The sequence below is a fragment of the Pteropus vampyrus genome, unplaced genomic scaffold, assembly GCF_000151845.1.
Source record: "Pteropus vampyrus isolate Shadow unplaced genomic scaffold, Pvam_2.0 Scaffold399, whole genome shotgun sequence".
Classification (NCBI taxonomy): domain Eukaryota; kingdom Metazoa; phylum Chordata; class Mammalia; order Chiroptera; family Pteropodidae; genus Pteropus; species Pteropus vampyrus.
Genome location: NW_011889180.1, coordinates 110,158 through 123,412, shown reverse-complemented (window position 1 = coordinate 123,412; position 13,255 = coordinate 110,158). Strand labels below are relative to the sequence as shown.

At 37.9% G+C, this 13,255-nt stretch overlaps 2 protein-coding genes across 3 annotated transcripts in view; both read right to left on the bottom strand.

Annotated features, from left to right (window-relative positions):
- Positions 1-13,255, bottom strand: part of DDX19B (DEAD-box helicase 19B) — a 49,691-nt gene that overhangs the window by 3,751 nt on the left and 32,685 nt on the right. The window lies entirely within an intron of this gene.
- On the bottom strand, positions 6-12,617 carry LOC111731794 (ATP-dependent RNA helicase DDX19A-like). The gene is made up of 8 exons (XM_023523655.1): positions 12,418-12,617; positions 9,843-9,891; positions 7,601-7,663; positions 6,975-7,110; positions 4,768-4,860; positions 3,590-3,692; positions 3,123-3,237; positions 6-187 (listed from the first exon to the last, which is right to left on the bottom strand). The coding sequence occupies exons 1-8, from the start codon at positions 12,472-12,474 to the stop codon at positions 6-8; spliced, it is 798 nt and encodes a 265-aa protein (XP_023379423.1). The 5' UTR covers positions 12,475-12,617.

The window sequence follows — 13,255 nt, the reverse complement described above, 5'->3', positions numbered from 1 at the left end:
GATTCCTACCTTTGGATGCGGATGCTCTGATCTTGGTGGCCCTGAGTAGCTATCATCACATCGGCCTCATCCAAAACAAACACCTTGATCTTCTTGGGGTCGATGAACTTGAGCTTTGCGCACCAGTCTAAGACAGTCCCAGGGGTGCCGATGACAATGTGTTCACTTATCTTCTGACCTCTTTCCACTGTGGAGACAATATGTGTTCTGTGGGTGTTTCTATGGCAAAACCAGCTCTGGAAATTAAAGTCTTGCCCATCCTTCCAGAGTTAGTAGAACAAGTTAATTCCAGATTTCAAAACACAGAGAGTGTTTTCCAAAGGTCTTTGGTTCTTCTACCATAAAGTGGGCATAATGACACCTATTCTCACTGCATGTGGTTAAGATTAAATCCTACAGAGTGAATCCTCAGTTAAGTGTTAGTTCCCCTTTCCTGCCTTCTCCTATAATTCAACATCATCCAACTCTTTCTCTTTAGTATTACTCTTATTTTCATAGCATCGATTCACTCATAGTTCACTGATGTCCTCCCACATTGGTAATTTTTAGTCCCAGGATCCTGGCCCATTGATGTTTTTGCTTTGTTAGACATTCCAATTGCGTAGACAATTTTCTTAAGCACAAATTTTCTTTGATTTAAAAAACATATGACTCTCAAACTATAGCTGCTCGGAGCTGAAACTGATAACAGCCATCTATCAAAATTACTAATGCAGGTGGCCTTTGACCGATACTTCCACTATTAGGAATTAATCCTGTATGTATATTAATATGTGTGAAATAACATTTATGCACGTATCAAAAGGCAACTAATTAAGCAAAATATGATACACCCCACGAATGACACCATTAAAAGTATAAAACCATTTAGGAACTGATATGAAATAATCTCCAAAATACATTTTTAAATGTGAAAAAATTGTTGAAGTTTGTATACCATAAGGGGCAAAAAAATACATGTAATATATGTACATGTCTATGTGAGTATACGCATACATTATATATTTACACACACATACACACATATATTATGAACTATAGAGTACCTCTAGGAAGACACATGAGATATGGTAGTCCTGGGTGGCTTTCGGAAGAACTAGGTGGTTGGCAGAAAGAAGTTTCTACCATATATCTTTTCAATTTGAAACATGTCAATGTCTTGACTATTTTAAAAACAAATAAAATTTAAAATGTGGAAAAAGGGCCTTTTGCTAGAAATTCAACTATCTATTGGTAAAGTTTTAAATTAGCTTTTAAACATATCATGGTTCTCAATATCCACTGCTTGTCAGTCAAAACTGAAGCATTAAAAAATGACACATTAAAAACAGTTAACATGTTAACCCTTCATACACAGTGAAGTCCCATGTTATCATAAAACAATGTAGAGAAGATAATACGTTGTCACAAGATTCTGGTACATTTCACTCAGGTATAACCATTAGTTTGAGATATCAAACACGCACAAAAATACCTAACCTAATTAAAAAGTGCTTTTGATGCTTATCAAATCATGATGGTCTGCTCCAGAAAAAGCTCTTTTTTGATCAATTATGTGGTAAGCTGAACTAGCTAGCCATTTTTGTCTGCTGATTGATAGACAAACTATAGCATATCGAGTTGGGAATTTAATATACACTTTTCTTGAAAATGAACAAGAATGCCTTTCTCTTCAATAAATACAACTGATTGTACTTCCTGCCATGATAATATTTAAGCTTTTAAGAGAAAATCAGAATTAGAATTTTGGAAAACTTTTATGTCCTACTGTAATTGAGAGTTTCTTGATGTGCATAAATTCCTCTGATGAATTTGGAGGTGATGTTAATGCATGCAATTAAAAAATTTTGTATAATAAGATGTGTCTACATCCGGAAGATCAGCATAACTCATTAAAACAATATTTTCTGACTCACCATGGTATGATGTTAGAAAATCATTCTTGGGCAAAAGATGTATTGAAAGTACAGGAGAAACCAAGAAATTTTAATGTAACAGTATGAAAAGCTCATTAATATGATTTCAGATACCACGCTGCAATTAACTTTTATGTAATTACCACTTGGTATAGCACCCAAAAAAGAGTATCTAAAATTATTGGGAAGGCCATATATATTCTTCAAAAGTGAAGTATTTAAAAAATTTCTCACTTTTAGCTTCTAATATGACAAACATCAATAGACAAAACCTGTATAAAGAAAAACGCTTTGGGGTCCTCAATAATGTTTAAAGGTGTTAAGAGACCAAAAAAGTTTGAGAACCACTGCTCTAGGCAGTTATAAACTGCTGGGTCAAAGGGTCTCCAACTTTTCTAGGTAATGCTCAACTGTTTCCTAAAGTGACTGTACCAGTGTACACTCCTCACCAGGAGTGTGTGAGCACTCCGGTTCATCTGTGTCTTTACCAATACTGGTAATTGGCAGATTTCTTCATTTCTGTTTATCTGAGTGGTTTCAATTTGTTTTCCTGACGACTAATGAGGCTCATCATCTTTTCATGTTTACTGGCCCTCTGAATTCCTTTTGTGAAGTGTCCGTTCAACTGGGCCTCTTTTGTCCATTTTCTTACTAGATTGATTCCTTTTTTCTTAGTGATTTGTAGTTTTATATATTCTGATAACTTTCTAATGACCCACTTTCAACTCTGCCCACCCCCATTTTAACTTGTATTCTTTACATTACATTCTGCAGAACAATGGAAGAACTGCTGGAAGGATTTCTGATTTTGGTAAGACAAAGTGGTCTGCGCATGCTCTTAGTTTACTTACTAAAGCTGTGCTTCCTTTTAAAGAAAGGGATTGGCTCTCAACCCAACATCCTCAGTGCCACTAATCCCTCTCTATCTAGTAAGCGGCTTCCAGAACTCTGGATGCCGAATTCTCAGTGAAGAACTCCAGGACCCACACAGGGATTTTCTAACAATGTGAAATCTTATTTTAAGAATGGAGAGGACTGTTAACAAATTAGCCAAGTAATTAAATAGATTTGCTAATAACAGTAATGAAGTTGGGCTCTAAGGTCAGATTGAACCAGAAAGCTAAACAGCATCATTACATCTTCGAAATTCAACCCCCCAACCACTCTACCCTGCTCACTGCTTAGTTCTCATCCCTTTATACTCACATTTATTGCCTCGAACAGCATAAGCAAGCTTTAGTTCCGGATGAAATTTGCCCATTTGCTCAATCACTTTTCCTGTTTGAAGCGCCAGCTCATATGTTGGGGACAGGCATAAACACTGACAGGGAGATCGTAAAGGATGAGTTTAGGAGACTCTTTTGGTAATAGACAACAGGCTCTAAAGCAACAAGGATGCCAATGTTATTACCACTTGCACAGTGCAGGGAATCACATCCTCTCGAACCAGGCCAACTTTTTCAGTTTGGCTGGGTGGACACCTTCAGAAGCTACTGTGTAAGGCTGCTTCCGAATGACTTCTACCCAGGTCCAGGCTTGGAGCACAAACCTGCTCTGCCTGAGCCACATTCTGAGGCATTGGAAACAGTCAGACCCCTCCAGGGGAACCCTCATTAATACCCCACCAAATGGCACTGCCCTTTCCAGGGCCCCCAGGATTCCCCAGCCCTCACCTGCGGGTATCTCTCTGCTGGTTCCACTCGGCTGAGCATGGCCAGAACGAAGGCAGCTGTTTTACCAGTACCAGACTGAGACTGGGCAATCAGGTTCTGTGGACTGGATCAAGAAAGAAAAGAGATGAAAATAACATTAGTTAACACAAAAAGGTGTCAAAATGTTCTTTCTGGTTGTGGTAGGAATATGGATTTTCCCCCCTCTAATGCAGGTTTTCTACATTGGATGGAAGGGCAATTTTTTTTGTATGTTAAAAAAACTGCTTAAATATTATGGAAAATAATGATTGCTTTAGATGGGTTCATACCACGAAATCCTCATTCTAGACCCAGTGCAGCTGGAGTGCCCTAGTTTTGTACTCTAAGGGCCCCATGGATATTAAGGCTGCAGAATAAGATCTGTGCCAAGACAAATCCTGGAGGACATTTTCTGCTGAGCCATAATGTGTCTCTAGGACTCGGTTCCTTTTGTGTGTTCCCTTTTCCCATCTTTATGGAAAATGTAAGATACCAAGTCATATAGATGCTTTAAAAGGACCTTTCTTTCACATTTCACTTATGTAACCCACTGTCATGGAAATAGGTGGCATTTTTGTCATTAAAAAAGAAAAATAATAGAATTGAACAAAAATAGTTGCTGCATCAAGTATGATATCATTTATCTAAGGTTTAAAAATATGTAAACTACTCTTTAGACTCTTAGGACATATAGATATGTAGTAAAAGTATAAAGAAACATGAGAGAATGATGACTCACTTCAGGATGATGCTTACTTTGGTGGGGGAGGAGGATAAAAAAGGAGAAGGGTCCACAAGGGCTTCAATTGTAACTAGATTAATGATGTTTTATTTCTTGGCAGAATAGGGTTACAGACGTTCTTGGTATTGCTCTTAACACCTTTTTGCAGGTCCCAAAACTTTCAAAATAATTTGTAAAAGCCCAATTTTTAAAATTGTACAGAATAAGAGTGCTAACTTTATCAGTTTTTATTGTTAAATGAGAAAAGCAGAAACTGTACTGAATTCCATCTCACTCTCTCTGCACTTCCCCAAGCTGTTTCCCTGAAAATACATCTTGCCCCAAATGTCCCATCTTGCTCCCAAGAACAATTAACATCTGTTGGTGGATGCCATTAAACCAAATTCTGAAGAGGTGCACCCGGGGTCGGCATACTCACGGCTCAGCAAGCATCATGGGTAATGCATTCTCTTGTATCTTAGAAGGTCGGTTGAAGCCCATGGCATAGACTCCCTGGAGAAGTTGTGGTTTCCTAGGAAGCCAGGGAGAGAGAAGATGGATTCCTAGTTGTTGAGATTATTTTAAAGGCCTAGAATTTTATTTTTTCCTCTTTCTCGCACAGAATGATGCTTCCTATCTCTGCAAGATATATTTTCCTAGACCTTAAAAAATACTGCCTAAAGCAAAACAAAGCCACTATCTTTTCCACTAAATCTTAATCTGCAACTGTTACGCAATTCATAAAATACATGCTCGTTTCCTTTCTTGGAGAAATTCACACTTTCAGCAGACCCACAAATATCGTTGGCTTTGGATGACAAGTGTTCCCTGGATACTGCAAGAGTGGTATTTATTAATTCATGGTATAAATTATAAAAGACGTATCTAAAAATAAACACTGCTTAATATGCTGCAGGGATGTAGAAGTCCCTTTAGAAAATGGGATTTCAGCTTTCTCAGTGCAGATGTTAAATTGAACCAGTCATTTTGTGTTCTGTGGTCCTTCCAAAGCCAGCTGTTCAAATAGTTGGGAAAATCATGAGGCAAGAAAATTGATTGAGCCAGTTTCCAGTAGCTCATCTATATAGTACATAGGTAAGAGGGGTTATCATATGGAACTTTATGAATGCTCAGATTTACTTATGTCTAGTTAAAATCAAGACTAGAAAAGCAATAACTTCTTATATAAGCAGCTACATAATAAATATCAATTAAAGTTACTCTCACATCTCGTTTACAAGAAGCTCTCTGATACTTCTAAATTGACAAAGTGTTTAACAAAAAAAAATCACACTAGATATTTCTAAAGAAAAGTCAAACCAAGTCAAGACTTCTGTTCTCTAAGCCTTCCTTGGATTTTAACCAGCTCTCTAAAAGGCAAATTCTTCTGACATATGTTGGTTCTCAGACACGAAGAACTTTGAAAACATAACCTTTGGTGTCTTCCACTTAGGAGAAAAGGCTATAAGGTCAGCAGATTCTGATTTGGTTACCAAGGGAACAGAGTCACTACCAAATGAGGATTTTCAAGGGATCTAAGAGCTTCCAGTGACTCATTATTTTTCTTTTATTTTGCAGATTAATTCAAATCTTTTAAGTACAAAGCAGACCAAGTATATTAGGTTTCATCTTTGTTTCTTTTGGGTACTAACAACTAAATCAGAGAGAACTTGCCTTTTCAAAGAGGATAATTCATCACTGATAGAACAGAGAGCTCCAGTCTTTTAAATGACAGGAACTTTAAAAAAAAACATTGATACTTGGAAAAGCAAACTGTCAGTTCAGAAAACAATTGAGCACATCTAGCTGCCCTAATATAGTTTATGAACAGAAGCAGAGATGACAGATTTGCTGAATGAAACCCTTGAGGGAAGAAATATAGAAAAGTATAATTTCCTGAAAACAAAAAAAAGGCCACACTTAAAAAAACTTGTTCTTAGCTATTACTTCATTAACAACTTAATTTGGTTCCAGTCGGCTCTCGTATTTTAAGTTTCTTACTCTAAAGTAGTGATGATAGTTCACAGGAATGTGATCCCTATTTGCTCACAGTGGGCATACCACAGATTTTGCTGAATAAAAGCAAAGAATCTATTTATTCCACCATACATGTGCTCCCTTAAAATTTAATTCTGGGTTCTGGATTTTTTTAAACTTCCAGAATGTTGAAGGCTGCTTTCCACTGTAGGCACTAGGAATCCTGCACAGGCCTTTTGACCGATCTTATAAAAGCAGATAAACTGGTCTTAAGATTGTAAACCCTATAGTCTAACAAGAGGGCTTACCTAATAAGAAATGTTCCTGACATCCAGAAATCACCTGTCAGCCAATATTTTATTGAAAGTTCTAAGAGCATAAAAGAAAAAAGACTTTCAGCTATGATGAATAAATCTGTGGCATTAAAAAAATCCCTACCATGAGGAGAACTGGGAAGCCAAGAGACAGGGTGGGCGAGAGACCATTACTGTATACTTTTTCATAATTTTTGATTTTTGAATCATGTGAATTATTAACTAGTCAAAGAAGTAAATACATTAAGATTTTTTAAAATAAAGTGAAAAACAAAATTCCCATAAGAATCTCTGAGATTCCAAGTTTTAAAAAGGAGGGACTGGCAAGGAACAGCTCAAAGGAACAAATACTCACAGCCGAAGCTCCTCAAAAGACTTCACTGAGTAGAGGGGGGACTTTGGATCCCGCTGCAGGACTTCCACTTGGTTTGTGTTATCGACCAGGTTGCTTCTGATCAGTTTGTTGAGTAACGACTGGGCAGCTCTGTCCTCTGTCAGGAAGAAACCGGATTTCGTATTTGTCGGGCAAACCGCACCCTCGTGAAACATCCCCCCGCTCCTTCCCTTTGTGGAACACTCCCTACAAAGGCTGTCTGTATTCATCTCCACTCTTTTCCTCTCCTTCTGTTGAATGGACACTGAATAGGTATTTTTACTTAATCTTCTCATTTGACCTTCTCAGCATCTGTCAAGCTCACCAATGACATCTACACTGCTAAATCAATCCAACAGTCCATGTTCAGTTCTTCTCTTAACTTGTTACCTATATTTGACTTCTTACTTCAGAAACACTTCCTTCTCCTGGTTTCTGGGACACTACTCTCTTTTGGTCCTTCTTTCTCACTGACCATATCTTCTCAATCTCCTTTGCAGATTTCTCCTTTTCTCCTTCATCTTATAACTCAGAGTGTCTCTGGCTCCGGGAAGGCAAGTCTTGGGTTATACTGTGTCTCCTGCTGCAGGGTTTCGAAAAGCAGTTACCTTTCTCTTCTTCATCTGTTTTCTCTGCTGTCTTCTCTGCTGTGGCATTGGTTTTGATAACACCTACACGAGAAAATCACTGTCATAATCAGAAAGGCAAATATCAAACGCACCCAAAAGGCGGGAAAGTATAAATACTAAAACTTATTTAAGTGATCAAAATGTAAATGATTTAAATAAATATAAATAAAATTGTAAAAAAAAGGTAAATAGCACTTCTTTATGTTTAGTAGATTTTTATTCCTAGCATAAGAAAATTTCGATTTCTAGAAATTTTGACTGACTTCAAAGTGATCAGAATGTTACCTATGACTTACATATCCTAACATAAAATACAGCATTATATTAGGAAACATAATTAGACATGAGAAAGAACATAAAGGTATTAAAAATTAAAAAGAGGTAAAATGATCACTTTTTATAGAACATATGATTGTAAATTTGCAGGACTATCAACTTAAGTAAGTAGAAATCAATAGCTTAAATAAATACAAACTGATGTAATTGAAAAGAGCCTACTTATATTGACAACTAAAAAGATAAAATACTGCACCAAAATAAACAAATATGCAAGACTTACATGAAGAAAACTTTAAAACATGCATAAGCTAATGCATAGAGTTATATAGCTAAAAAGCCAATAAATACATTATGAAACTCTAAAATATTCAATGAACCCAAGAGAGGCAGAGAAACAAAATATGAGGGGACAAAAATGGGCAAATGATACAAACCGTCAGTCAATTCAGGAAAAGGAAATACAAATTCTTTTAAACTTATGAAAATATTCAACCTTACTAATGAAACACAAATTAAAAAATATTATGCTTAGCCACCATTTTTTATCTATAAGATCAGCAAAATTCCAAGTTTCGAACTAAAAATTCTGTGGTGAGGCTGTAGGGGAATAGCAGTCTAATGTTTTAGTGACAGAAATATAAATTGGTATAAGAACTATGGAGACTACCCTGAAAATATTAATACAAATTGCAAATGAATATACCTTTGACCTAGCAAATCCATTTTGGGAAAATTTATCCTACAAACATATTTGCATATGTATGAAAAGAATTAAGTTCTAGGTTATTCCATGAAACATCGTTTATAACAACAAAAGAATGTGATCAACTCAAGTATCTGTCAAAACTGGTGAAATAAATTATGGTGTATCAAAACAATGTAATATTATGCAATTACGAAACAGAGTAAGAAAACTCCATATACTGATATGGAAAATTTGCCAGGGTACGCTGTTGAATGAAATTAAGTATATTCTGTACACTAGGCCATCTTCTGGTGAGAGAAAGAAAGAGCAAGGGATGGAGGGAGAATCTGTATTTGTATTTGCTTTGCATAAAGAAACTTTAGAAGAATGTTAAAAATCCAATAGCAGTGGTTAATTATGGGCTAGGGTAGTGTTATGGGTTGTGTACCCCTAAAATTTACATGTTAAAGTCTTAAACCCCAGTAACTCAGAATGAGGCCTTATTTTGAGATAGGGTCATTGCAGTTGTAATTAGTTAAGATGAGGTCATTAGAGTGGGCCCTAATCCAATATGACCGATGTTTTCATGAAAAGAGGAAATTTGGACATAGACATGCACACAAGGAGAAGACCATGTGAAGATGAAGACAGAGATCAGGGTGATGCTTCTACAAGCCAAGGAACACCAAAGATTGCCAGCAAACCACCAGAAGCTTGGGAAAGGCCTGGAACAGATCCTTCCTTGCAGGCCTCAGAAGAAACCAACCCTGCCTACACCTCCATCTTGAATGTCTGGACTCCAGAATTGTGAAACAATAAATTTCTGTTGTTTAAACCACCCAGTTCGTGATAGTTTGTTATGGCAGCCCTAGCAAACTAATATAAGTGGGGCATGGGAACTGAGTAGATGGTGGTCCAGAATGGAAAGGAGGCCTTTCACCTGTTTACACTTTCTGGCTTTTGAATTCAGATTAACCTTTAAAAATTAAATTTAAAATAATCTAAAGAAACATTATCAAGTGAATGGTGACAATATAATCCAATAGTGACTCTTGATTTTAAGGGGTTAGAAACTAGCTAAAATCTGGAAAAATAATATATTTCCTTCAGTGTGAAACCGACTTTACTGGCTGTCGAATCCAGTGCTGACATTTGTCAAACATACTAAATAAAAACTCCTTTTCACACTGCAGCTATGAGTGCAAAACAAAAGCAAACGTGTAGCTTGTATCCAGTTTACAGTTACTAGTAACTCACCATTGGTATCTGGTTTGACTTTCTCTTCCTTAATCTGCAAATTGCTGATCTGAATGGAAATAAAAAACACTTGAGAGCAGAGCTACAGGATAATCTAATATCATGAATTATTTATTAAGCTAATGTACACAAGTCTGTGTGGTAAAATAAAAAGGGGCGAGGGTTTTTTCCCAACTATTAGGAAGCTAGCTATCTTTTAAAACATTTAATTACACCAGCTTCTGAAAAGTAAATTGGTTAGAACTAGATACCAAGAATGTTTAGGCCTGTGTTTGTGATAGTCATAATACCATAGCTAGATTAGGGTCATAGGTTTAAAAAGACTTGAAACCAATGCTCGGTAACTGTCTTTTAGGGAAGAATTGATGCTAAACACTAGAGCACCAGAACTATATACTTTTTGATTTCTTTGTGGATAGCTGTCAGTTTTATACCTTTAACATGATTCTTCTCCCCAGCTCCGGCACCACATTTACAAATGCCTGATGGGTACCGTGCAGAAAAGAGTTAACGTGGCAGGCCTGACTACTATCCTTGGGAAAGCCAGCTTGCAAGGTTGGCTCTTGGCTGGTGTCTGGGAATGTGGATTTTGAGAGGGTTCTCACATTCGCAGAACTGAGGTGTTCACTGGCTATGTTTTATTAAAACACGTGGTTTATGCTAAGACTAACTTTCATTTTGGGAGTCTGGAATTTTGGTATAGGCTAGGCAGAGAATGACTACGTTAACAGACCCTCCCCCCCAATAAATACTTTGAGTACTGAATCTCTAATGAGCTTCCCTGACAACCCTTGACATTTGTTAAAATCTGTTGATAGAAGAATTGAGCGTGGATTAAGTGGAGCATGTGACATCTCTGGAAGAGGACTCTTAGAAGCTTGTGACTGGTTTTCTCTGGACTTTGCCCCATGTGCCTTTGCCTTCTGCTAATTCTGCTTTTTATCTTTTCACTGTAATAAATCATAGCTGTGAGTGTAATTATACATTGAGTTCTGTGAGTCCTCCTAGGAAATCATCAAACTTGGACCACTCTTGGGAACTCAGGTAGTTAACAAAATGTCCTCCTTACCTCAAATTCAGAATAGTCAAAAGGGAACTCACCATCCTCCATATGAAATCTTTCCTTCTTCCCACTCCCCTAGTCCTGTTATTAGCACTTTCTCAATCCCACCTGTGGGATCAAGGTTGCAAACAGTAATCTTTGCCTTTTTACCCCCTTCTCTCTTTTTCTAAATCCTTCCCGTTATACCTCCACAATTATCTCTTGACTCCATCCCCTCATCTTCATTTTCACCACCCAATATACGCCATATATCTCTGGGCTATTAGAGTAACTTTCGCACTGACCTCCTTTCCTTTAGGTATCACTCCTAATATATTCTGCTCTCTGCAGACCAACATTGAGTCTTGTCAGCTCTCAATCTGATCTTGTCAGCATCCTTAAAAATCCCCAAACCAACCAAATAAAGCCGCTTCCCTTTAAGTTCTTAGTTAAGGTACAAAGTACACTCTGTACAATATTTTCTATATTGCTCCTACTACAACCCAATAACCTCAAGCTGCATCAAAAATGAGTCCTGATTCTTGTTTTCTAGGCAAGTCCAGCACTTTTGTGCATTCTATTTTCCTAAAATGCCTTTCACTTCCATCTTTACCTTAAATGACTCATTCTCTAATATCCAGCTCTAATGTAAACTACTTGAAAAGGAATTTCCTTGATTTTCCTACACGTAAATATCCTCTCCCAGACAGAGTTAACATATTATTCTCACCATTTTCATAGCACTTCCCGCATTCTAGCCTTCCTAACTACACCGTGAAGCTTCTTTCTGTTCCCCAAGGAATTTAGCCCATTTCAGATATCTGCCGACAAACCGACAATCCTCCCAAAGCAATAAAGGGTGACTGGAGAATTAATATTCGGCATTAAAAAGTTATTTAAGACTTCACACTACAAGAACAAAACAACAAAAAACCTAACTATATTCTTAAAATCAAGTCCATTATTAAACAAACTTAAATTTTGGGCTAACAGAAAGTCACAGTTTATATTACAATTACCTTCCAGTTGAATGGCTCTTTATTAATCAAAGAACCAGTATATGAAACTCAATGAACATCATTTAAACATCAATGAAACAATTTGTGTGACTCCCGCCAACATTTGCAGACTAAAATATATATAAACCTGGACATGTTATTCTGCAAAGAGCTACAAACTGCCAACCAAGTTTAGCATGGATCTAAAAAATGTTAAAACGAGTAGCACAGAATCGCTCAGAAAAGATGAGAAAGCGAATCAGCACCTAAAGTTGCCTTTCTTTACAATCCCCACTGAAGAGAGGCAATACAAGAAAGCATACAAAGCGGGGACAGATTTGCTACAAGATAAAAGTCTTTAACAGGCTCAGATGAAGAAAAAAGGCTCGAATTTGGTCTCTAGGAGCAAATCGGGGGGCGGGGACTCCCCGGTGGGCCATCGGCCTGCCCAAACAGTGGGGCTCCCTGGATTAGAAGCGGGTTCCACTTGGACCCTCCTACGTCCTTCTCCCCGCCTGGAGCTGAAGTCACTGACCGACTTGACAGCCGCTTCCTGCTCGTCCACTGCTAGGGCCCACGAGTCGGTCGCCATGGTCCCACGTGAGGGAGGCCGACTCGCGAACGAAAAGGACCGCACAGAAGGCCAACAGTGGCCCCAGGACCGCCGCAGGCGCGAGAACGAAACTCACGCGGACCGAAAGCGGCGGCGCGGAAAAGTGACGTAAGTTCCTGCCGGGCGCGCGACGTCACTACTCCGCGCCGCGCTGACCTGTCCCCGGGCTCGCGCCTCCCGTCAGGCGTGAACCCGACGCCTCTGCGGGATTCCTCAGGCGTAATTTCTCGGTGCCTTGCAATTTCTAAAACCTACGAAGTGAAACTCTTAGCCCTCGCTTTGCCTTACTTCAGTGAAGTAACTCAGTTTTATTTTTTAATCTGTCACGTCTCATGTTAAATGTATAAGTCTCTGAACTCAAGCCTTACGCAGAGGAAATTCCCATGAGTACTCCAAGATTCCAGTTTCTACTGTTGAGAACGCGATAAGAGGTAAGACGACAACAACAAACAACAAACCGAAATCAAAAGCCTTTAACCCTCCTATAGTTCCACCGCCCCAAAAAACACAACAGCCTTTTCTTTTTCTTCTGGGTTCTTCCAGTCATTGTCTATACGTATTATAGCATGAGTATTTTACATAGTTTTTAACAAAGTATACATACAATTTTAAATTTGACCTTTTTATTATACAGCTAAGTATTCTTTTTAAGTCATACTTATCAATTTAATGGCATTACAATAGTCTGTCAAGTTTCTATTCCATAAATTACCTAAATTCCCTATCCCTACCTCTTTGGGGATATAGGTTGTTTCCGATA